The sequence below is a fragment of the Budorcas taxicolor genome, chromosome 8 (assembly GCF_023091745.1).
Source record: "Budorcas taxicolor isolate Tak-1 chromosome 8, Takin1.1, whole genome shotgun sequence".
In the NCBI taxonomy this organism is placed as follows: Eukaryota; Metazoa; Chordata; class Mammalia; order Artiodactyla; family Bovidae; genus Budorcas; species Budorcas taxicolor.
The window spans coordinates 89,698,689-89,723,906 of NC_068917.1; the positions used below are offsets into that span (position 1 = coordinate 89,698,689).

Consider the following 25,218-nt stretch of genomic DNA (forward strand, 5'->3'; position numbering starts at 1 on the left):
GGGGGTTCTATAGACCACACTGTCTATCCCCTCTGTAAAGAGCCTTTACACTTACATCCTTTGTTACCCAAGGACAGTATAATGTCTCTCTTGGCCACTCTTCATAAAGCCACTCCTGAACAGTCGAGCAGTGCTGTGTGGACAGGAGACAAGGCAGAGAGTGGGCATTCTGAGTGACATGTCCTGGTACCATGCCCTACATGGGGAGAGCAGTGGGGCTTGGGGCCGGGGGGGAGGCTCTGGACATGGATTTTTCTGCTGCTTCCTCTCAGGCTATGGTTTTTCCAGTAGTCATGTATGGATATAAGAGTTGGACCATAAAGAAGGCTGAGTACCAAAGAACTGATGCTTTTGAACTGTGGTTCAGAAGAGGAGACTCTTAAGAGTCCCTTGGACAGCAAGGAGATCAAACCAGTCCATCCTAAAGGAAATCAACCCTGAATATTCATTGGAAGGACTGATGCTAAAGCTCCAATACTTTAGCCACCTGATGCAAAGAGCCAACTCACTGGAAAAGATCCTGATTCTGGGAAAGACTGAAGGCAGGAGGAGAAGGGGGTGACAGAGGATGAGATGGTTGGATGGCATCATTGACTCAATGGACATGAGTTTGAGCAAACTCTGGGAGATAGTAAGGTCAGGGAAGCCTGGAGTGCTACAGTCCATGGGGTTGCAGAGAGTCAGACATGACTGAGCGACTGAACGATAGCAATCTCTCCGTCCAAACACATCAGCGACCCTAAATTCCAGCCCTCATCTCCTCCTTGCCTGACAGTCCTGGGCAAGTCCCTTGTGCCTAAGTCCTTGCTGCTGCTGCTGCTGCTAAGTCGCTTCAGTTGTGTCTGACTCTGTGAGACCCCATAGACGGCAGCCCCATCCCTGGGATTCTCCAGGCAAGAACATTGGAGTGGGTTGCCATTTCCTTCTCCAATGCATGAAAGTGAAAAGTGAAAGTGAAGTCGCTGAGTTGTGTCTGATTCTTAGCGACCCCATGGACTGCAGCCTACCAGGCTCCTCTGTCCATGGGATTTTTCAGGCAAGAGTACTGGAGTGGGTTGCCACTGCCTTCTCCACCTAAGTCCTTGATTGAAAATCAAAGGATTTAGACCATTAGCAGTGAGGTCGCTCTTGGCTCAGAAGTTCTGCCACCACAAAGGTACTTCATACCATAATTAAAGAGGAGGAAAAACTACAATCTGAGTTGGCCAGATTCCCCAGACACAATCCATCTCAACAGTTAAGAGTCTTTGGACCATACCTTCTGCATTTTAAACTGCATTAGAGAGGATTTATAACCTCATTTAGGTCTCAGACATTTTGAGATATGGTTTCTGTGGGTGGCAAGAAGACTGTTTTTCTGAGATGGAGGCTGGGGATCTGCTCCATTGAACCACAACGCAGACCAGAGATCCCAGAATGAATCTAATATTTTCACACTCGATTCTCCAAGATATTCCTAAATGGGAACCGTAAACCTTCAACATTAGCCATGGGTGTCCCTTGGCTTTTCATCCTATGTTCATTAATGACTCGAAATCCACCTATATTTATTAACCTACTATGAAGTACTTAACATTATGTGTGACCTATTCATGTGTTATCTGTGTATGTATGAGTTGCTCAGTCATGTCTGACTCTTTTTGACCCTATGGACTGTAGCCCACCAGGCTCCTCTGTCCCTTGGATTCTCCAGGTAAGAATACTGGAGTGGATAGCCATTCCTTTCTCCAGGGGGTCTTCCTGACCCAGGGATTGAACCCACATCCCTGCACTGCAGGCAGATTCTTTACTGTCTGAGCCACACGGAGCCCATTATTAGGAAGCACAGAGGATAAGTTCTGTTTCTGAATCTGAAAGGCTCCTACATTCTCAACATCTTCCAGGTACTGTGGGCATGTTCCAGGTAAGATCTGCCAGTCTTGGCAAGTCTTAGACAGGGTGGCACAGGAAACAAACACCTCTGAGCTGGTGTGAAGAGGTTGTTGGGGGTATAAGAAGCACATGGTGGTCATGGGCAGCCGACTGGAGCCAAACCATATCCAGAGGGCTGGGAATGGACCTGCATAAGAACTGCAAGTAATGATGAGCTGGATCATCAGCCCTCAGTGATAAAATCAAGCAGCAAGATGAGATTTGACAAGGAACTATGAACATCAGGATAAGAGAGGGTTGGTGCTGAAATTGGCCTCTTCCCTGGGGTCACTGGGAAAGGAGGAAGCAAATGAACTGCTGCTCCCAACAATAAGGGCCCGTCTGCACAGGAGAGACAGGGCCCAGCCACGCTGGTGCAGCCACCAGCACCCATGCCACTCCTCCTTCCAACATTCACTAAAGGCAGTTCTTGTGCTCAGACATGAGAAGGTGAAGGCCTTGAAATCTCTGCAGAAAAATGGACATCACACTTTGGTGTAAATGTATATAAATGCACACAAGTGTGGCTGGTGAGCCTGCTCACTTTTGTTCCTCTGCACTGGCTCTTTCTATACCCAGCCAGATGGGTCCCCATGAACTTCAATTGTATCTGCCCTAACATCTTCCCAAAAGTAGATGCACTGATTTGCCCAAAGAAAAGTCTTAATACTGGAGAGCCCACAATGGCCTGGCTCCTATCCTCCATCCGTACCCCCCACACTCTGTACCATCCACAGTGGCCTCATGGTGGCCTGACCCTCTGAGCACACTCCTGCCTCTGGGAACCCACACAGGCTTTTCCCTCAATCAGGATGGCTCCTGGCTGCCCTCAGGTCTCTGCTCAAATGCCTCCTTCATGGCAAGGCCCCTCCTGATCACCCAGCATAAAACAGAATCCCAGACTGCCAATCACAGCAAGTTCTAGTCCCTTCCTTAAATGCTCCAATGCACTGGGCAGCTCTTGTTCAATTGTTCAGTGTCTACTTCTGCCAGTGAGATGTGGGCTTCACAAGGCAGAGATCTCCATCTCCAAAGTCCAAGTTGGAGTCAGCATCTAGCTCCTCACACAACTCTGAAAGTGTTAGTCACTCTGACTCTTTGTGACCCCATGGACTATAGCCCACCAGGCTCCTCTGTCCATGGATTCTCCAGGCAAGAATATTGGAGTGGGTAGCCATTCCCTCCTCCAGTGGATCATCCTGATCCAGGGATCAAACCTGGGTCTCCTGCATTTGAGGCAGATTCTTTACCATCTGAACCAGGAGGGAAGCCCAAGAACACACACAGCTGTGGACACTGGTAAATGCTGGTCCACAGATGGACAAGTTCATTTAAATGATGGGAAAGTGTGGAGGAGACACATTCTTTAGGGAAACCTGAATGAGGCCCAAGAAGCTTCAGTAGGAAGGACTCCATAGCTGTGGGGCTGTTCCACAGTGGGTGCCCCCTGCAGCACCCCCTTGTCTAGGTCGGAAGAAGGCAGCCTCCTTGAGCGCAGCTGTTCCCCTGCGAGCCTGAGAGCAGGTTTCTGAACTGGCAAGAAGGCAGGAGGCCTTGTTGTCTGGATAATACAACTTAGGGCTGACTTCACCCACAGGCGGCCATAGGTCCAGTCGCATAACATGTGTGTTGGAAATTAGTCTTAAGAAGGTGGTAAAAGTCCAAACCTCATGGGAAATGAGCCAAGAGGTGCCACACTGAGTGGAAAACATCTTCCTGCTCCAGGATCTCTGCCAGTGGTTGTTATTACATCCACTAAGCATCATCCCAGTCACCTTGTGTGCCCACTCAGGCTGCTCTATGCTTGTTTTTAGGATCACTTTTTTTTAAAAAAAAAGTATTATGTTTAAGATCACCTCACCTCTTAAATAAAAGGGATTATGGTAAAGTCGGGCTTCCCTGGTGGCTCAGATGGTAAAGAATCTGCCTGCAGTGCAGGAGATTGGGGTTTGATTCCTGGATGGGGAAGATCCCCTGGAGAAGGGAATGGCTACCCACTCCAGTATTCTTGCCTGGAGAATTTCATGGATGGAGGAGCCTGGTGGACTATAGTCCATAGGGTTGCAAAGAGTTGGACACAACCGAGCAACTAAATTTACTTTTACGGTAAAGTCTGAGGAAGATTCTTTAAATTGATGGATACTCAGAGAAAACACTTTTATTTCTAGGAAAAATTTAAAACACCAACTGGGTGTGTCTCCACATTCTTGGTTACAGGGCTAACACTGCTATGTAACTGTCCAAGGCCAGGATGGGGCACCCAGTCGGCACGGCCAGGGGTGATCACTGAGTAGTGACAAGCACAGGTGAGCATCCCTCCGTCCCCTTGGTCACAGCATCTCAGGGGAATGAGGTCAACACCTGTCTGAAACAGCTCCTTGCCTTCTCTGGACCACCAACCCTGCTCCAAGGTGGCCTGCATCTCCAGCAGCTCCAAGATTGAGGTGCGCTGACCATTGAGAATAATAGTGAGCAGGGCTTGGGATGCATACCTCATTTCTGAGATTATGAGGCCAGAGTTCACATACCTGCTTGTGATCAAGTTCCTGCGCTAACCTTTCATATGAGTGACTATCAGAAAATTTTCTTTTCTATCTGCCCCATTGGCATGTCTCTCCAAGTAAAAAGAGAAGCAAAGGCTGAGATTTGGGGGAAAACGTGAGCAAACATATTTCACTGTTTTTTAACATGGGTGGATGCATACTATTACACATCCCATGTTTGTCATTGAAAGCAGAATATGTGGCTGAAAAGACTTTCTTAAATGATGTCTCTCAGTGCTCAAAAAGAGGGTTCACTTTGAGGCCAGACTGAGCAAAACAAATGCTGAGTTACATGAGATGGCTTCAATTTGAGATGTCTATGAGGCCAACCAACATGCATGTCTCAGTTGATAGCACATGGTCCCTCTCCGAGGTCACCAGGAGTTCAGGGGTGGGAGGGCTTAGTGACCCCTAACTGTCCAAGCAGGCCTGGTGCTAGTGGTTGAAGGGAAAAGACACAATACTTACAAAAACTTTCCATTTGTCTTTGATCCTATCAAGACAATCTGCTCAGATTCATCCCGAGAGATTTTTCCATGGAACCAGGGCATTTTTTCATGGGCTGTGGTGGCGATCAGTTTCTCCAGCTGAGGTTTCTGGCTGATGATGGCCTGCTCGAGAGCTTGACCCTGTCACGAGGAAAGGAGATGGAGCCATAATAAGTGAAAGTGACAAGAAAGACACATGAAGCAGGTCCAATCTGTCCTAAGTCCTGATAACGGTAAAATGAAATCACATCTGTTTGTTTGTTCATTCAATAAAGAAAGTTAATAGACCTCGTATGTTAAAGTATCTTCAAGTGCGTGACTAACAAAATAGATTTTAGAATACAGAGGCTGGCCTTTGCAAAGACACATTGGGCTTTAGAAACCATCAGGAATAATCCATGAGGTCTAGAGAATGGGCCTCCTGACCTCTCCCAATCAATCACCTCCTAGAACTGATTGTTTTATATTAGACCCTGATCGTTTAATGACAATCTGGAAGACTTAAGATGTGTGCGAGCAAAGAGCCATGCTTTTTTTTCTGTCTTCCCCTAAAAGGCTTCACTCTAAGTGTTTACATATGCTGCTGCCTGTAACTGCAGATGTGGTCACAGAAAAAAGAGATAAATCTTGACAATGCAGAAAGGACAACATGGAAAACAAGAATGAGAAGGAGGCTGACAGCTGAGTGAATCAACTTCCTAATCACACTTAGTGGGAGAGAAATAGATACCTATTACAGTAGTAAATGAAGAACACAAGTCGCTGATTCAAAGTTATAAAAAGAACCAGAAGAAGTGAAAATAAAAACATAACCAACCCCTGAGGAGCAGGAAGAGAGGAGGGGAGGTAGAAGGGAAGGTGAACCTGAACATTTTGTCATGCTTCATAGATGGGACGAAAAACAAAAGCAGTAATAGTTACATACCAAGGAGGCAACTGGTGCAAGAGTTAGCAAAGGGCAAAAGCAACAGAGTGTGGAATACTACTCAGCCACAATAAAGAAGGGACCACTGACACGTAACTGGCTCACAAATGTGTTATACTGGGTGTAAGGAACCAGTCTGAGAAGGCCACATGCTGCGTGAGTCCATTTACATGACATTCTGGACAAGGCAAAACTATAGGGACAGAAATCAGGTAAGGGGTTGCCAGGGGCTGGAGTGGGGGGTGACCTGAGGTTGCTTGATAGGTGATGGACCTGTTGTGTATCTTGATTGGGGCTGGGGGTGGGGCTACATGATGTCACCTGTTTGTTAAAAAAACATGATAGAACTGTACACTCAAAAGGGATGAATTTTCATAGTGTGTAAATTATACCTTAGTAAATCTGATTAAAAGAGTAAAAGGATGGTCTAAGTCTTGGCACCAGGGACCAGTTTCGTGGAGCATAATTTTTCCACTGACCTCGTGGAGGATGGTTTCTGGATGATTCAAGCACATTACATTTATGGTGAGCTTTATTTCTATTATTGCTACAATAGCTCCACCTCAGATCATCAGGCATTAGACCCTGGAGGACCCCGGGTATAAATCATATCCAATAAATACTAATGAAAAATACGGAATCCATAATATTGGTCTGCAAGACTGAACGCAGTCAGCACAGAGCATATCATAGGAGTGAAGGAGTGAGTGGATGGAATCCTCCAAAAGCCTCTACTGTTATCCACATGTACATATAAAAGCATACATCCAAAAAGTGCAAGGAAATGGTTCAACATGTGAGTCCGACCAGAAGACTGTCAACCAGCCTGGTGCCTCCTGATACCAAGTGCTATGGAGAGTGTGGCGGGAACGTAAGTTGTCACAACCTTTGGGACCTTTCTGGATGACAACCTGTCATCACATCCAAATCCTTCACTGTGTTCAATCCAACCAGTTTGGGGTTACCCTGCTGATATTGATAAAAGGTTATGAGAATGGTAGGGGGCATTGTTTATAAACAATGAAGGTGTCTACCAATATGTGCTAGTAAAATGAATTATGGTCCACAGGAGGGACTATCAGAGGGCCAGTAAGGGGCTGATGCAGCTGTGTGCTTGTTGACATGGAAAATTCTGGAAGAGATGTTAGGAAGGGGTAAAATCAAGTGCCAATCAGTGTGTTCAGTATGATCCTCTTAAGTAAATAAATACAAGTATTTGCCCAGTGATCCTGCTTTGAAAGGGCCCAGCATGAATTGGGTGACAGTGGTTTCCTGTGGTGGAGAAACCCACATTGCTGGCACAAAGGGGCCCACCCTCTCAAGCATGACCACAAAAAAGGAAAGGCTGCCTTCTTGGAGTGAGGCATTTGGGGGCCCATGTTGATGACTAAGGAGAAGGTTGCTTATCTGAAGCACCACTGCATAGCTCTCATGCAACTGGGTGCCTGTGTGGAATTCCAGGGCCCCTCTGAGCAATAAGACCCTTCATCACACCTGCCAGAGGACAGCCCACCACCCACCTGTAGGTTCCATGTCTGTTTCACATATTCTCGGATGAGGTTCTCCTTCAAGTCCTCAAAGGGGCCAGTCTTCGGCTGCACCCCCGGCGGCCGGTTGAAGGGCTTCTGGAGGAGGCAGATGAGGCCATCCAGCTCCTGGGTGTGGTAGTGGCAGAGCTCGGCTGGACTGCCATGGGCCCGGCCACCCGTGATGGCATAGGTGCCATTCAGCTCCCTCTCGATGGTGTAGTGATGTGCCTTTCTGTCATGTGCCACTGACAGGGCGAAGCCACCCAGGTAGTTGCGGCTCTGGCGCAGCAGGTAGAGCCCATCGCTCATGCCCCCCTGGACCAGGTAGTCTTCCGCCTCCTCCCGAGTGATGTTGCCGAAGAAGAAGGGCAGGTGATTGGCGCCGTCACCCATGCCTGTGCCTTTCCTTCAAGTGTCCACCTGGCAAAACAAAGACCAGGCAGTGGTCAAGACTCGAATGGCAAGACATTGTTAGAGGACCCACCCTCCAGCTCTGGAGGAAAGTCCTCCAGTCAGCAGGATGCTCTTCCTTCTGGGACTCAGGTCTAGAGCCTGAGCTAATCTGCCCTTTTCCTTTCTGCCCACATAACCATTAGATTTCAATCCACGCACCTATGGACGCCTTATCTTTGACAAAGGAGGCAAGAATATACAATGGATTAAAGACAATCTCTTTAACAAGTGGTGCTACGAAAACTGGTCAACCACTTGTAAAGGAATGAAACTAGATCACTTCCTAACACCATACACAAAAATAAACTCAAAATGGATTAAAGATCTAAACGTAAGACCAGAAACTATAAAACTCCTAGAGGAGAACATAGGCAAAACACTCTCCGACATAAATCACAGCAGGATCCTCTATGACCCACCTCCCAGAATATTGGAAATAAAAGCAAAAATAAACAAATGGGACCTAATTAAACTTAAAAGCTTCTGCACAACAAAGGAAACTATAAGCAAGGTGAAAAGGCAGCCTTCATAATGAGAGGAAATAATAGCAAATGAAGCAACTAACAAACAACAAATCTCAAAAATATACAAGTAACTCCTGCAGCTCAATTCCAGAAAAATAAACGACCCAATCAAAAAATGGGCCAAAGAACTAAATAGGCATTTCTCCAAAGAAGACATATGGATGGCTAACAAACGCATGAAAAGATGCTCAACATCACTCATTATCAGAGAAATGCAAATCAAGACCACAATGAGGTACCATTTCACGCCAGTCAGAATGGCTGTGATCCAAAAGTCTACAAGCGATAAATGCTGGAGAGGGTGTGGAGAAAAGGGAACCCTCTTACACTGTTGGTGGGAATGCAAACTAGTACAGCCACTATGGAGAACAGTGTGGAGATTCCTTAAAAAAAACTGGAAATAGAACTGCTTTATGACCCAGCAATCCCACTGCTGGGCATACACACTGAGGAAACCAGAATTGAAAGAGACACGTGTACCCCAAGTGTTCATCGCAGCACTGTTTATAATAGCCAGGACGTGGAAGCAACCTAGATGTCCATCAGCAGACAAATGGATAAGAAAGCTGGGGTACATGTACACAGTGGAATATTACTCAGCCATTAAAAAGAATACATTTGAATCAGTTCTAATGAGGTGGATGAAACTGGGGCCTATTATATAGAGTGAAGTAAGCTGGAAAGAAAAACACCAATACAGTATACTAACACATATATATGGAATTTAGAAAGATGGTAATGATAACCCTGTATGCGAGACAGCAAAAGAGACACAGATGTATAGAACAGTCTTTTGGACTCTGTGGGAGAGGGAGAGGGAGAGGGTGGGATGATTTGGGAGAATGGCACTGAAACATGTATAATATTATATATGAAATGAATCACCAGTCCAGGTTCGATGCTGGATACAGGATGCTCAGGGCTGGTGCACTGGGATGACCCAGAGGGATGGTATGGGGAGGATAGTGGGAGGGGGGTTCAGGATGGGGAACATGTGTACACCCGTGGTGGATTCATGTTGATGTACGGCAAAACCAATACAATATTGTAAAGTAATTAGCCTCCAATTAAAATAAATAAATTTAAATTAAAAAAAAAAAAGATTTTCAAACACACCCTCTCAATATTGAACCAAAAAACAGAGCATTGGACCAATGGGCCAAACCAAGCTTTCTGTTTCTCTTTTTTTTGTTGTTGTTGTTGGAGACAAAGAATTATAAGCGACAAACTAAAAAGAGAAGTCCTCCTGCAAAATAAGACTTAGGAGCTCTCACTCTGTCCCTATGTCTGGTTACCGGGACATAGGGACAGAACCCAGAGGAGTCCATTGCTCTCTGGAGATGGAGATGGCTGTCAAGACCACTCATGTTGGTCAGTTACCTGCTGTGAAGATGTTACGGGACTCCTTTTATATAGACACTGAGGGACTACTGTGTCACATACTGTAGTTGGACCCCAGAGAGTTGAGCACTGGCCACGTTTATATATCACATCAAACCTTTGGCTGGGAGGTAGGACAGGCAAGCAGTTGCCCTGAGGCATGAAAAGTGTCATCCTCCCGAAACCCCAGGCCTCAGTAACATGCAGACCCCTCCCTGCTCTCCTCCATACCACTTCCTGGCACCCACCTTGTACCAAACACATGGCTGATATTGAACACGTCGTGTAGGTTCCACATTTGATAAAGACATCTGTCACAAAAAAGCTACCTCTTGCACTAAACAGACACACACTTCAGAAGGGAAATGTGAAGACAATTTGACAGGAAGATTGTTTGATCAGTTGTGGTTGTAGATGAGAAGAATCTAAATTACCAGTCTAAAAAGCATACCAAAGGGTAAACCAAAAGCGGCTTGTCATCAATGGAAAAGAATCTAGATGACTGTATCTGTACACTGAGAGAGCAAAGCAACACCCCGTCATGTTACACACACACACACACACACACACACACACACACACACACACGACACATTCAGAGATGCAGATACACAAACACCTGTACGCACACATGATTACATGAAACAGTTTCTTCTCAATAGGAATTACCCTAAAAGGATCACAGAACATAATACCTGCCTTGTAGAGGTAAAAATTTTCTCCAGGTAATATTGCCAAACCAGTATTTCTCAGTGAGCACCTCCCCCCGCGCCGAAAAAAAGACATAGGTTTTATTATAATTTGGTTGTACAAATAATTTTCTTGCTTACTTCTCTTAATTGACTATCTATCATTACTTTTTCCTTGTGGAAGTTTCTAAACATTCATCACTCAGTGAGGTTTTGTTTTCTCCTAAAAGTACAGTTCATATTTTTTCTTAAGGCAAAGACATCTGCTATTAACCAAAAGTCCTCTCTGGAAAGACAGTGAGGAGACATGTCTTTTCAGAACGATATTTCTCTTCTGCTTCTTTCTCCTTCTCAGGATAATAACCCCTGTGTGCCGTGCATGTTACAAGTTCAGCCCCCTCTCCACAGGGATGGCCCTAGCGCTCCTGTCTCATGGTATGCTCTGTTCTTGCAATGGGGCTTTCAGGTCCTCACCTGCCACGTGCTGTGAGCCCAGCTGCCTTTCCAACTCCTGTCCCCTGCAGCCCATCAGTTTTCCAACTTCCATGTGCCTGCACATCCCCTGAACTCTGTTAAGAGCAGGGACCAGCCTCGCTGCAGTGCCAACAATCTGGGTGATGTCGGAGCTGGCTCTGACTGCATCTGAGGCTGAGATCCCCATGTACTACTTGCCTACCTTCCAAAGCCCAGGCGTTGCCCCAGCCAGGAACCCACAGTTCTTTCGGAATACTTGTTTTTTCTTGGGCTTGTTTTTAAAATGGCTTTGGCATGTGTTCTGTTTCTCTGTATCCCTTATACATGTATGTAAAATTGCTTCCGTCATGTCCAATTCTTTGTGACCCTCTGGATTGTAGCCCTCCAGGCTCCTCTGTCCATGGGATTCTCCAGGCAAGAATACTGGAGTGGGTTGCCATGCCCTCCTCCAGGGGATCTTCTTGACCCAGGGATCGAACCTACATCTCTTATGTTTCCGGCATTGGCAGGCAGGTTCTTTACCATGGACGGAGGAGCCCGGTAGGCTACAGTCCATGGGGTCACAAAGAGTTGGACACGACTGAGCAACTTCACTTCACTTCACTTCTTTACCACTAGCGCCACCTGGGAAGCCTCCTGTATCTCTTCCTGCTGGCTCTTTAAGGCGCCACCCCCAACTGCACAGCTGCCCTCCCCTTCCCCTGGAAGCTCTCCCCTCTTATTCCTGCTTCATCTGCTCCATATCCACACAGTTCCCTACAGCTCACCCTATCCCTCTCTTGGTCAGCTTCATTCCTAGCAGGCTCAGGCCATGGCTGCCCCCTCCTGTTTCCTGGCTCACACACCCCCTCTGCTTGTATCACACACCATCTTGCGCACCTGCCTCAGATGCACCCTCACTCTCGGCTGTTCCTACTTCTTGGGACTTTTTACAGAGCTGCCACCCAGCATTAGGCTCAACGAAAACCGTTACATCTTCAAAAACAATATTGTAAGTGTTAATAAATATTTTTAATTTATATAAACCCTTAACCACTATCATTTTTAAAATTCATCAGTTTGCCACTAATATTTACATCGGTGCTGGCCCTCTGCTGTGAATCCCACACTGAAGTGAATGAATGTGACAAGACAGGAGACAGGCAGAAAGGCAGCCTGCCGGGCCCATCCTCCAGGCCCCTAGTGGGAAGCTCCTGAGGCATGGCAGGCTCAGCCCCAGCAGGTGGCACCTCTCTGGCTTCCCTGGGAGAGCAAAGCCTGGCTGCCCTTGGCGTGAGCAGTGCCTGGCTGAGTAGCCCTTTTCTGATGGTGTGATTTCCTGTGCTGGAGGTGACACTGCGCCAGGGCCTGACAAAGACACACTGGGCCATTGCTCTTGGTGGTGGTTTTGACAGCAGAGACAGTTTGTTGCAAGGACAGCTTAAGGAAGATTCTCGGGCTGTTTAATTTGGAGGGTGAACAACATCTGTGATGCTCCTCTTATGCCTTGTTCAGACAGCTCTCACCAGCACCCATCTGACACCTTCGCCATAACACAGGCAGTGGTGATGGGTGGTGGTCACCTCTGCTGTAGCCACCGTGCCCAGAAGCTGCATCCCCACCCTGCTGTTCTCAGCCCTGCTTCTCAGACAGTAGCTCTCGCTCACTTTGCTGAAGCGGTACAGACAGCGCCTTCCCCGCTGCGATGCTCCCCTCTCCGCCTGCACTCTCTCACAGGCACTGCTTGAATCTTCCATTTCCCTGGACCCCAGGGGAGATCTGTAGCTCAAATTCTGTTTAACACCCACTAGGAAAATATGCCTTCCAGGGTAATAGGATAATATTCCACCTGTGGCTTCCCAGGTGGTGCAGTGGTAAAGAATCCGTCTTCCAATGCAGAAGATGCAAGAGATACGGGTTCTACCCCAGGGTCAGGAAGATCCCCTTGAAGGAGAAAATGGCAACCAACATCAGTCTTCTTGCCTGGGAAATTTCATGGACAGAGGAGCCTGGTGTGTTATAGCCCATGGGACCACAAAGAGTCAAATAAGACTGAGTGACTAAATAACAACAAGGGTAATATTCTTCTCGACAGTGCCTAGAACTTGTTACCTGTTTTTTGTCTATTTCAACTTTCCCAGTTATTTTTTGCCATGTGTGAAACCACTTTATTCTAAAGTTCAAAAATTGAGAAACAAAAAAGGCCATTGGTCTCCATGGACCAGGCCCTTCAACTCCTCCCAAACACCCCCAGCACCTCAGCTGGGGCATACCTGCATAGCTAGCTCTTGAGTAAGGTGAGGCTTCATGCTATTGCCAGATGAGAGCCTCAAAACCTTGCAGCACTGGGGAGAGTTGGATTGGGAGCTTGGGACTAGCGGATGCAAACTATTCTATATAGAATGGATAAACAACAAGGCCCTATTGTATAGAACAGGGAACTGTATTCAATGTCCTGTAGTAAACTATAATGAAAAAGAAGATGAAAAAGAATGTGTATAGAAGTATAGCTGAATCACTTTGCTGTATACCTGAGGTTAATACGACATTGTAAATCAGCTACACTTCAACTTAAAAGCAAAACCAAAAAACACCGCAGCCAGTGACTGGCTCTTTGGGGCCTTTTTATGACACAAGTTCAAGGTGGATTTCACACCAAGAAAATGTTTTATAACATGAAATAGTGTTTTGTGATTCCTGGGAAGCCCATTCCTCTTCCCAGCTTAGTTCTCCAGAGCACATCTCCATGGATGACAACCTTTCAATATGTGGTAATTTGCTATTGAAGACAGATTCTTGTCTTGGTCCTCCCACCAGAGTGGCAGCTCTGGGAGGTGAGAAGAGAAAGATTTTGTTCACTGCCCTGTCCTGATGCCTGGAACAGCTCCTGGTATATGGCAGGTGGCCAAACTATTTGTTGACTAATAGGCATTGTGATGTTGCTGTTGTTGTTCAGTTGCTAAGTCATGTTTGACTCTTTGTGACCCCATGGATTGTAGCCCACCAGGCTCCTCTGTCTATGGGATTTCCCAAGCAAAAGTACTGGAGTGAGTTGCCATTTCCATCCCCAAGGATCTTCCCAACCCAGGGATCAAACCCGTGTCTCCTGCATTGGCAGGCGGATTCTTTACTGCTGAGCCACTAGGGAAGCCCCAGGTATTATAATGGGAAGAACAAGTCTGACTCCATATTGGATCTATTTCTCTTTAACCTTTGTATTCTGTTGATTTGGCTTTGAGCAGTCTCTAAAAGGATGCTGCCTAAAGCTTAAGTAAAAGTCGTGTCTGACTCTTTTTGACCCCATGGTCTATACAGTCCATGGAATTCTCCAGGCTAGAGTACTTGACTGGGTAGCCATTCCCTTCTCCAGGAGATCTTCCCAACCTAGGGATTGAACCCAAGTCTCCCTCATTGCAGGCAGATTCTTTACCAGCTGAGCCACAAGGGAAGCCCAACAGCTTAAAGTACGATAATAACCCACCTCTGGGAACCCTACCTCCCATGTCTGAGCATTAAGCTACAATATCTTTGGTTAGCTCACAGGAAATATCCTGACCTGGTCAACCTGTGAATGACTACAGGAAAGAAGAAATTAGCACATGGCCTGCAGAGTCTGACCGGAACCAGGAAATATTTGCAACAACTTAGCGCCAACTTCTTTTTATCTTCTCACCTCCCCGCTTTGCTCTAGAAGAGAAACTAGCATCCAAACCCCAGCAAGATGGGGACACTACTCCACCATCTTCTCGGTCTGAATAAAGCTGCTATTCCTTGTCCAACACCTCGTGCTCAACTTATTGGCCTGCGGTATGGTGATCTCAGCTTTGGTAACCCTATGATTAAGTGAAAGCAGCTTTCAAAATAATGTGTCCAGAGTAATCCAGTTTTGCTTTTAAAAGGTTGTATATATGAAAGCATATAATAATATACAGCTAGAGAGTGGGAAAGGAGAGAGAAGGTCTGAGGGGACGGTGGGGATGGAGGAAGGGCTGTGGCTGGTTTTACTGGCCTCTTTTGTATTTTCTGTCAAAGCGTCCACTCTGCCCCCTTCTCTTTTGTCTACCATCCTCTGCCTGGCCTTTACTCCATGCTCCATGAATCTGCTCTCACCAGTGTCATCAATCTTTACAAGGCCAGACTCCAGGTCATTCTGAGGGCCCTGTCCTGCCTGATCTCCCGTTAGCAGTGGACGCTGCCCAGCACCCACACTTTAGTGGGTCAGTCCCTCTGCTTGGCCAACTCCTCCCCCAACCATGGCTCCTTCCTGTGCTTACTCTGCAGCCCAGTGTGGGGTCTTCACCTGCATCTTCTCCCTGCACATGGCCCCCGTGTGCCATGGATCCCACATCCACCTCTCCTGGCTGAGCTTCTGAACTAAACGCTGCTTATCTGATGCTTCCACTGAAAATCTAAAAGGCAACTCAACCTTCAGGTGCCCAAAACGGGCTTTCAATTGCTCATGTATGATCTCCCTGAGCCCCTCTTCATTGAGGAAATGACATTAACTCTAACCAGTTGCTCAGGACAAGACCCTAAAGACTCAGGATCCCTCCCTTTCACTCATCATGCATGTTTAATCCACTCACTTGTTGCTTCTGTTTAGTTGCTAAATCATGTCCAGCTCTTTTGAAACCGTACCCTGCCAGGCTCCTCTGTCCATGGGATTCTCTAGGTAAGAATACTAGAGTGGGTTGTCGTGCCCTCATCCAGGGATCTTCCCAACCCAGGGATGGAACCTGCGTCTCCTGCTTTGGCAGATTCTTTACCACTGAGCCACCTGGGAAACCCAATCTGCTAAAGCAGATGATCTTATTTCAAAGCAGAAATAGAGACACAGATACAGATAAAAAAATATGGATACAAAGGAGAAAAGAGAAGGCAAGATGAACTAGGGGATTGAGATTAACATATATATGGCACAATGTTGGACACAACTGAGCGACTTCACTTTCACTTTTCACTTTCATGCATTGGAGAAGGAAACGGCAACCCACTGCAATATTCTTGCCTGGAGAATCCCAGGGACAGAGGAGCCTGGTGGGCTGCTGTCTATGGGGTTGCACAGAGTCAGGCACGACTGAAGCGACTTAGCAGCAGCAGCAGCAGCCACAATGTATAAAACAAATAAGCAACGAAAGCCTCCTGTATAGCTCAGGGAACTCTAGTCAATGTCCTGTGGTCACCTAAACAGGGAGGAAATCCAAAAAAGAAGAGATACATGAATACATATAGTTGATTCACTCTGCTGTACGGTAGAAACTAACACAACACTGTAAATCAACTATACTTCAGTAAAAATTAATTAAGAAAAAGAACATGTTTTCCTTCACATGGGTCCAGCCCACCCAGTAATGTGTCCCCTTGGGAAACAGTGAGCTTCATTCAAAGACCAAAGGGGCTCCATCAAGGGCTGGGGACTCCATCAAAGACTCTTGAAGGAAGTTGGACTAGCTGATCTCCAGGAAGCTCTCATCAGTTTTCCTCTAAGAGGTATTCCAAAGTCATGGCTTCTCTTTCTTCCGCTTGACATTCCCTGGGTGGAATGTTCATCAGCTCTCGCTCATGTGAATGGAAGTCTTACCTCGTTAGTTCCCCCTTCCGCCCGACCCTTCTTCTGGTCCACCCCCACCATGCCCCCAGCAGGCAGAAGCATCACCCTCTCTCAGACACATCCCAAACCCTCCTCCCCTGACCTTCAAAGCCAACTTGATTTGGCCCAAGCCCCTTCCTCCTCTTGCCCATTTGCCCATCTCGCCTGTGCTCACCACATTCAGCCACGCCACACATCTTTCTGTCCTGGCCATGGCACTTTCCCCTCCACACCCGCCCACCCCCTCCCACCACTGGCTGGTTTCCTCCTTCTCAAGCCTGTGGTCTCAGCTCATGTCACCTCCTCAGAGAGGTGATGCTGATGGCCGAGTCTAAGGTGGCTTCTTGACCCCCTTTATCTTCATCTCCTGAAAAGGTTTATTTCCTAAATCCATTCACTACAAGCAGGTCCATGTATAATGTAAGCTCTGAGGTCTACAAATTGACTTGCAACCCCAACAGTTCACCTGCATCCCAAACACTTAGGGGCTTCCCAGGTGCTCACAAAATACCTAATAAATGGAAATGTGCTGATCACTCCTTTTTAGAGTTTCCACAGTGAATACATATTACTTTAGTAATACGAACTCTCACCGTGCGGCTGCTACTCTACCCAGGTGGACAGCTTAGTGCTAGAATGAGAGAACTTTGGAGAACATGTGTCCAGCCTCTTTCAAGATCCACACAATTCCATTCTGCCCAAGACCCTCTTAAGGTGTAGCTGGCTTAAAAAAAAAAAAATTTAAAAAAAGGTGTAGCTGGCTTTGTGCCACCACCACCGAGATCTAAACACACAAATGCACAGGTCCCTCTGGAGCTGCTGTCAGTGGCCCATAGACGTGGCCCTGGCTGGCCTCAGCTCCTGGTAGCCATACTGGGCTACTGACAAGTGAAAAGCTGCCCTATCGCATGTGATCAAAGCACGCCCTCCACCCTCTATTTACATATTAAGAAGGCTGCATGTGCCCAACTCACACTCTTTTGATTGGTATCACCCATTTCCATCTGTCACCTCTCATTGCATCAGCACCATGCTTCTCAACTTCATACACTTGACAACTGGGCCAGACCATTCTTGCTCTGGGGCTTCTTATCAACTATAGGCCAGGTAGCAGCAATCCTGGCCTCCACCAGTAATGCCAACAGCTTCCTCCCATCCCCCAATCATGAAAACCATCTCCAGACACTGCCAAAAGCTCCCTGAACACAGTCCCCAAATGTCCCCTGACTGGAAGTCATTGTGTTAATTATTAGGTCTGCCCACAAATCTGTGTGTTCTTTCCATTGCTAGAGCATCTTCACCAATAAATTAGATAAATGAATACCCCACTCTCGCATTTATTACCATCATCATTCTGAGCACAGGACAGGGAGAGGTGGAAAGGAGAAGAGCCCTGTGGAGGTAAGTGTGCCTTGACTCTGAAGGTAGCAGAGCCAGGGGTGCGGAGCAGAGCCTGAGCGCCATACAGGCTGGCATCGCATCCCAGTTCCTGACTCCCAGACCCATTAGAGCCACAGTTCTGTACCTGTGAAAGTGGTGGCAGTAGCACCAAAGTCACCGTAACTCACTACAGTCACGATGGGTAGTGTGGGGGCTGCCCATGGCAACTGGGACTTCACTCACGGAGGCTCTGAATCAAAAACAAAAGGAACGGTTCATGGTAGGGTGGTGGAGGGGGAGGTATGGTCAGCCTGCACTTGAAAGAAGTGTGTGTCTGCGAGTGTGGATCTGAGTGCATGTGCACACACCACCCCCAACAGACATTCTCGCACAAGGATGATGGAAGCTCGAATTGAACCACAGACAATGATTCCCTACTTTAAATCCTGCCTAATCAGGCAAGGCTTCATCCTGCATTCAACGCCCTCTGAGGAGTTATCTCTAGAATAGAGACTATTTCATCACTGGGCTTTGATTCTGGCTGCCTCACCCAAGGAGCCCCATCAGCAGCCCCCCTTGAGCCTACAGAAACACATTCCTGGGACAGATGATGAACCCCTGGAATCCGACAAGCATCCTCCTGACTTCTTTGTTCCATCTAAGCAGCACTGTGTTCTGCACTTCTGACATGTTACAACCTTCCCTTCCAACTAGCCTCTCAAAGTCCATTTTCCCCAATCCCAGGGCCAAGGCTGCCAGCACAACCTTTGCCCTTTACAATGCATTTAGCTTGGAAGATATCACTTGTGTAGTTCTAGCTTATCATACAGCAATTTCATAGATTAAGGGGAATAGCCCATGCTTGCCATCATAAACACAGTGTCTCAGATAAGATTAGCAAAGTTAAAAGAAAAAGTCACCCTTCTGGGGGCAGCCTGCGTGCAAGGTTAGGTACAGCTGCTCACACCCGGGATAGCAGCTACAAAAGCTGTTTGGAACCCACAACTCAGGTGGAAGGGAATTTTTTTCCCTAGCAGAGAACAATCAGAGTGAATTCAGCATGAGGTGGGTGGGATCGCATGCCCACCCACCTCAGCTTTTAAAACCTTCTATTTTTTCCTTGTCTGCATCCCGAAAGCCATTAGAATAGATACTTCATAAGGATCAGTGTGTTTCTGTATTGTTTCCTGTTGCCTAGAGCAGAAAGTGTTAGTCACTCAGTTGTGTCTGACTCTTTGTGATCCCATGGACTGTAGCCCACCAGGATCCTTTGTCCATGGAATTCTCCATACAAGAATACTAGAGTGGGTTTGCTTGCCCTTCTCCAGGGATCTTTCCAACCCAGGGATCAAACCTGAGTCGTCCACATTGCAGGCAGATTCTTTACCATCTGAGGCACCAGGGAAGCCCCGTCTAGAACAGAGGCACCCCTAAAAATGGGCTTCCACCCTGCAAAGCTTGGTGGAGAATTAGAATGTGTACACGGTAGCCAGTCTCCACGATGGCTCCACAGATCCTTTCCAGCCCTCCTACCCTGACTGAGGGCTGACTGCACAGTGATAATGTGTGATGCCTGAGGCTAGTCTATAACGGCCTTTACAATTTCCCCCTGTCTCTGGATCACTCACCCTGGGGAAAAATAAGTGAATGTATTAGTCGCTCAGTCGTGTCCGACTCTTTAGAACCCCATGGACTAGAGCCTGCCAGGCTCCTCTGTCCATGGAATTCTCCAGGCAAAAATATTTGAGTGGGTTGCCACTCCCTTCTCCAGGGGATCTTCCTGGCCCAGGGACTGAGCCCACACAGATTCTTTCCCATCTGAGCCACCAGGGAAGTCCCAATCTGGGGAAAGCCAGATACCAAGTCATGAGGATGCTCAAGCAGCTCTTTGGGGAACTGAGACCTCCAGCCAACAGCCAGCATGGACTTGCCAGGAGGAAAGCCACCTCAGAAGAGGGTCCTCCAGGCCCCGATGGGCTTTCAGACAATGCAGTACTTGTGACTGCAGCCTCACAGGAGACCGTGAGCCAGGCCAGGCCACCTCAAGACTGACCCACAGGCACTGTGAGGGGTACCACATGATTAGTTTAAGCTACTAAGCTGAGGGAAATCTGTTATAGAACAATAGATAACTAATACAGCACGTGGAATAAGGTCAGATGAGAGGAACAAAGCTGCTTCATACATATTTGAATGACTTGTTGGCAAACAAGGCCCTCAGATCTTGGACTGAGTGAGGGAAGTACCTAGAGGCTAGGTTCTGCCAGAGTCAGAATAAAACTTCCAGGTACTGAGGACGGAAGAGATGAACTCCTAAGGTCAGGAAGGAGGGAACTGAGGTACATGTACCTAGTGAGTGCCCCTAGGAACTGCCACCCCAGTCTGTCTTCCTCTTCCCTGCTTCTACACACTGAAGACCACCAGAGGCACTGACCCCAAGCCCTGCAAAGGCCTTGGTATCCAAGCCTGGAAACTGGGATCAGAGGCAGAGCCCAAAGTTCGGAGTAAGTTACTGTCTCTGACAACATTGTAACTCACCCACTTTCATAGCATCCTTTCCTTCCCTTTTTCCTCTTCTCTCTATCATGTCAATATCGCTACCCTTGGCTCTATTTTCTTTTCATCCAATGCATGAAACAAACCATAGTTGGCTGTCATTATTTGTGACTAGTTATCTTCTATGCTGGTGCTAGTGGTAAAGAACCCATCTGCCAATGCAGGAAATGTATGAGACACGAGTTTGATCCCTGGGTTGGGAAGATCCTCTGGAGAAGGGAATGGCAACCCACTCCAGTATTTTTGCCTGGAGAATCCCATGGACAGAGGAGACTGGCAGGCTACAGTCCATAGAGTTGCAAAGAGTCAGACTCGACTGAAGCAACTTAGCGTGCATATATATGTTCTATATAAGTGCTGTGAACAATAAATTTTCAAATGCTGAACTATTGCTCATAGAGAAAAATTGGGTTGGGTTCTTTCGAGCCTCTGATCCACGATATTTTTGTCAACAGATCAATATATAATTTCATTTTCTGTGTGTTCCTGTTTAAATAAACTCATTTCATGTATATCATTGACATCAACAGCTCACTCATGGCCAACAACCCTATAATTTATGCCTGAGAGAAGCTTATCTAGTGTGTGTTTTCTCCATAAGTCACTTCATAGCCTTCTTGCCCTTAGAAACACCAGACAGCACTTCAGCACTATGCTTGGGGCCCTTTTAAACAACAACAACAAAAACACACAAAAATATACAAAAAACATGGCACTAAAGAGACTGTGGAAAGGCTACCTGTTTGCAGGATGAGCTGAGATGAGAGGACAGAGTGACTCTTCATTCAACCTCAGCTGAGAACGACTTGAGTGACTCACATTCTTCCCTGTCCTGTGCATGTAGACGAATGACCACACAAGCGAGGGGAGTATTGATGCGGGGGTTGCAAATCTATTTTACCAAGAAGGTGAATTTGTAAAAATGGAATCCATGAATAATGAGGATCGGCTATATGTGACTCTCCTCCACTCTCTCCTACTTGCCTGAAGAGCCTCCACTTCATGGGTAGAAACACAATGATGTCTTGGTATAAGGGATTTGCTGGTAGCTCAGTGGTAAAGAGTCTGCATGCAACGCGGTAGACTCAGGTTTGATCCCTGGGTCAGGAAGATCCCCTGGAGTAGGAAATGGCAACTCATTCCAATATTCTTGTCTAGGAAATCACATGGACAGAGGAGCCTGGTGGGTTGCAGTCCATGGGATCACAAGAGTGAGATATGACTTAGTGCATAAACAACAGCAACATAAGATTGTGTACTTATGTGTATTATTCTTGTTTTCTAATCTGTGTTCATTTCAGTGCTTTTAAACTTGGTGTAGAACTAGAAGAGGTAGCTTATGTCTTTGTAATTAAAAAAATTAATTTTATCTTTTAGAGTGTGGAATATTTTTATTGATCATAATGTTTATCTTAATCAAAGATTCCATAAAAATTCCAATATTTTAATGCTAAAAATTTCAGCTACAAAATGATCATTTGCTTATTTGTATTTTTTTTATTTTTTCCCTCATATTTTAAAATTTTTTATTGTATATTTAGTATTGTTGATGAACAATATTAATTAGTTTCAGGTGTGCAGCAAAGTAATTCAGTTATACATATACACGTGTCTATTCTTTTTCAAGTTCTTTTTTAAAAACCCCATCTGCCCTGGTTATCACCAGCCCTGACCTGCGCTTCAAGGCTTTTCTTAAGACCCATCAAACCATGGCTACTGCAGGTGCTGCCCCTGACTAAGCGTTCAGCCCTTTCTACTTCCTGTGGAGGATGTTTCAACAGCACTTAGCACATTAAAGGTAGGCTGATTTCTCATCACAGGCTCAGTTTCCCCTTCTAATATGGACGGAGGTGACAGTGGCGAGAGTAAGTGCTACTCTGGGGGAACACCGTCTGGGGACAATTTCTGTCACAGCCCTACCACAGAGGGGAACAAAATCAGGAAGACAGAAAAAGATATCTTGCTCAAAGCCACACAGGCACCTCAATGCAAAGCAACCCCGATAAAATTTGCCTGGGAATTCCCTCTGCAGCTTCAAGCTGAGAAAATTAAGTGCTTGGACTTGGGTAAAAGGCAAAACTGCATCTGTAGGTTTGATTAATTTTCATAAGTAAGAGGACAGAGCTTGGCCCGGGGGGGCGGGAGAAGAGTTCTTCCTGGGCGAGTCAGGTTCTGGCTGATGAGTTATGAGAAATGACCAGGCAAAGGGAGACGCAGGGGGACCATCCCAAACAACACCAGCAGATGACTGCCCTCCATCAGTCAGCAAAGGGCCCTGGGCGCTGCCCTCTGCAATGGGGTTTGGCTGCAATTAAAAAAAAAAAACAGGTGAACAGACCTGCGGCTGTAACATGGAGAAGCAGAACCCAAGTCCCCAGCCTGAGATGGCCCCATATCGGCCCCCATATTGGCCTCATATTGGCCCCATATCTGGACCGATATGGGAGACCACCTTGCAGGGCCTTCTGGGAAGCCACCCTGCAGGGCTGTCCCCGGGCCCTCTGAGGCCTGCTGGGCTGGTCACACTGCCTCAGGCCGGGTCTCCAAGGCAGCGGCATACTTCACAACTTCTGCGGAATGGTCCCTGTTCTGCACTTGTGGTAAAGCACAGAGATTCTTAGATACAGAGACACACATTTAAGAAACAGAAAGTAAGTCTGAGGCTGGAGAGAACACGATGTTACACTGATATTTAGAAGAGATGAGATGTTCCAATACTTGAGAATGTTATCCAAACCTTCAAAACCAAGTTCTTCTGCCTTGCCTTCAAAACCCCGAAGGTGCTGAAAATGCATCAAGGAAATACTGATGTATCTCAGCCAACATCTGGATTTTCAGGCTCCACAAAGATATTCAAGAACTTCACTATATCCACCCAATACTCCCTCAACGCGATTAGCACAAATCACAGATACAATGCCTACAGAAACATTAACACTTAACATAAACATTAACTCTCAATACATTCGGTTACAAATAAGCAACCAGCCCACCATCGTGAATTTAATTTCAAATTATGAATCATTTATTTATTTAGGATGTTTGTTGGGCATCTTCTACGTGCAGTTCATTTTGTTGAGGACCTCATGGAATAGGAAGGGGACTTCCCTGCCTCCAGACAACGAGCAAGCAGAAGTGGCTCATGGGTGGTGAATCTTCTCCAGGGGCCCTGCTTCCATCCCCAGGACTATGAAGACCCCGATTCTCTACTGTCTACACCTCTTCTCGCTTCCCAGTGTGACTGGCCAGAGCCACCACAGATGTAACATCTTGGTGGAAATTCTGTGCACTTGAGGCTCAGTGCTGGAAATGGGGTCCCTGACCCAGCTTGGGCCAGAGATACAGCATACAGAAGACAAGTGTGGATTTTAAATAACTTCCTGGCAATTTTCAAGCACTTTCCTACTTGAGAACCTCTGCCATAATCCAATATTTCATTCCCCAAGTGGGGCTGGTAGAGAGAAAAGGGAATTGAGCTGTCTCCCTCCAGGATGTAGGGAAGAAGGGAGTCTGGAGATGGAGTGAAACTGGGCTGCCTGTTGCTATAGCAGGGAAGGGAACCAGGGAAGAAGATTAAAGTCCTCCACACTGTGCCTGCTGACCTCAAGGCAGGAAAATCCATCTCCAACTCCCTTAGGGAGGAAAGGTTATCCAGACACTCCTCTGCCAGGGCACCGGGTCAGAGCCATGCTCGTCATGGAGCTGGATTTATGCACAAGGACGCTGTTATTAAAAGTGAGCTAGACTTAGTGAAGAAACAGCGAGCATAGGAACACATCCAAGTGGTCGCTAGTGATGCCCTCTCATGCCCTCTTGGGGTTGTTGACTGTGGGCTGAAGCCTGGGTCAACCCAAAGTGGTTCCTAGGACATCTCCCCACCTCCAACCCCCACCATGAACTTCACTCAACCATTGTGTCCTGAAAACCACCTCGCCACCCACTCTGCTCTTGGGAAATTTCAAAACAACGGATAAAGTCATAGACGAGAGAATTCACATTGTTGGCTCATACCTTACCCCACTGCCCTTCTCTTCCTTTGGGCATATCTCACAGGAAATTTGAACAGGCAGCAAAATTACTGAGTTTTCCCTGGTCCTGATCCAGATGACCCTCCAAGACCCCTTCCCACTCAGAGAACATCTGGACCTGTTGGCAAACCCATGGTCACCTCACAGTGACTTGGCCTCTCCTGTCCCCTCTGGCGGTGCCTGGAGAAGGTTTTTAGCTTCTGAGCACTATTTTACTTTCTTGTACCCCCACCTCATCCACACGATATTCACAGGGACCTGCAGCTGCTGGAGAAACCACACAACATTTAAATCAAGGGGCACAGTGGTAAAGAATTCACTTGCCAATGCAGGAGACTCAAGAGACATGGGTTCAATCCCTGGGTCAGGAAGATCCCCTGGAGGAGGAAATGGCAACCCACTCCAGTATTTTTGCTTGGAAAATCCCACGGACAGAAGAGCCTGGAGGGCTACAGTCCATGGGGTTGCAAAGATTCAGACATGACTGAGCACACACACATAGACATACAAATGAAAGGATTACAACTACTAAAAGTTTTACTAGGCATACCTGAAAAATTGCCATCACTTTTTTTCTGGTCAGTGAAAGAATAATTATGGGTGATTCATGATGGCAAAATACTATAGAAATGTATGACGGTATCCTTAGATTTCATAAACCTGTGGCATAAATATATCCAGTACTTACATAGCTGGCAAAGTGTTCTATGAAAGAGAGAGATGGTCTGACTACACAGTAACTATAGGCAAGAAGTAGGATGGCAAAGAC

General features: G+C 46.7%; 1 protein-coding gene across 1 annotated transcript in view; it reads right to left on the minus strand.

The window, feature by feature from the left end:
* Positions 1-25,218, minus strand: part of SYK (spleen associated tyrosine kinase) — a 99,345-nt gene that overhangs the window by 47,052 nt on the left and 27,075 nt on the right. The window contains exons 2-3 of the mRNA XM_052644924.1: positions 7,388-7,816; positions 4,923-5,083 (exon numbers count right to left, since the gene is read on the minus strand). Coding sequence (XP_052500884.1) covers positions 4,923-5,083; positions 7,388-7,789 — 563 coding nt within the window. The 5' untranslated portion in view covers positions 7,790-7,816. The remainder of the gene's footprint in view (positions 1-4,922; positions 5,084-7,387; positions 7,817-25,218) is intronic.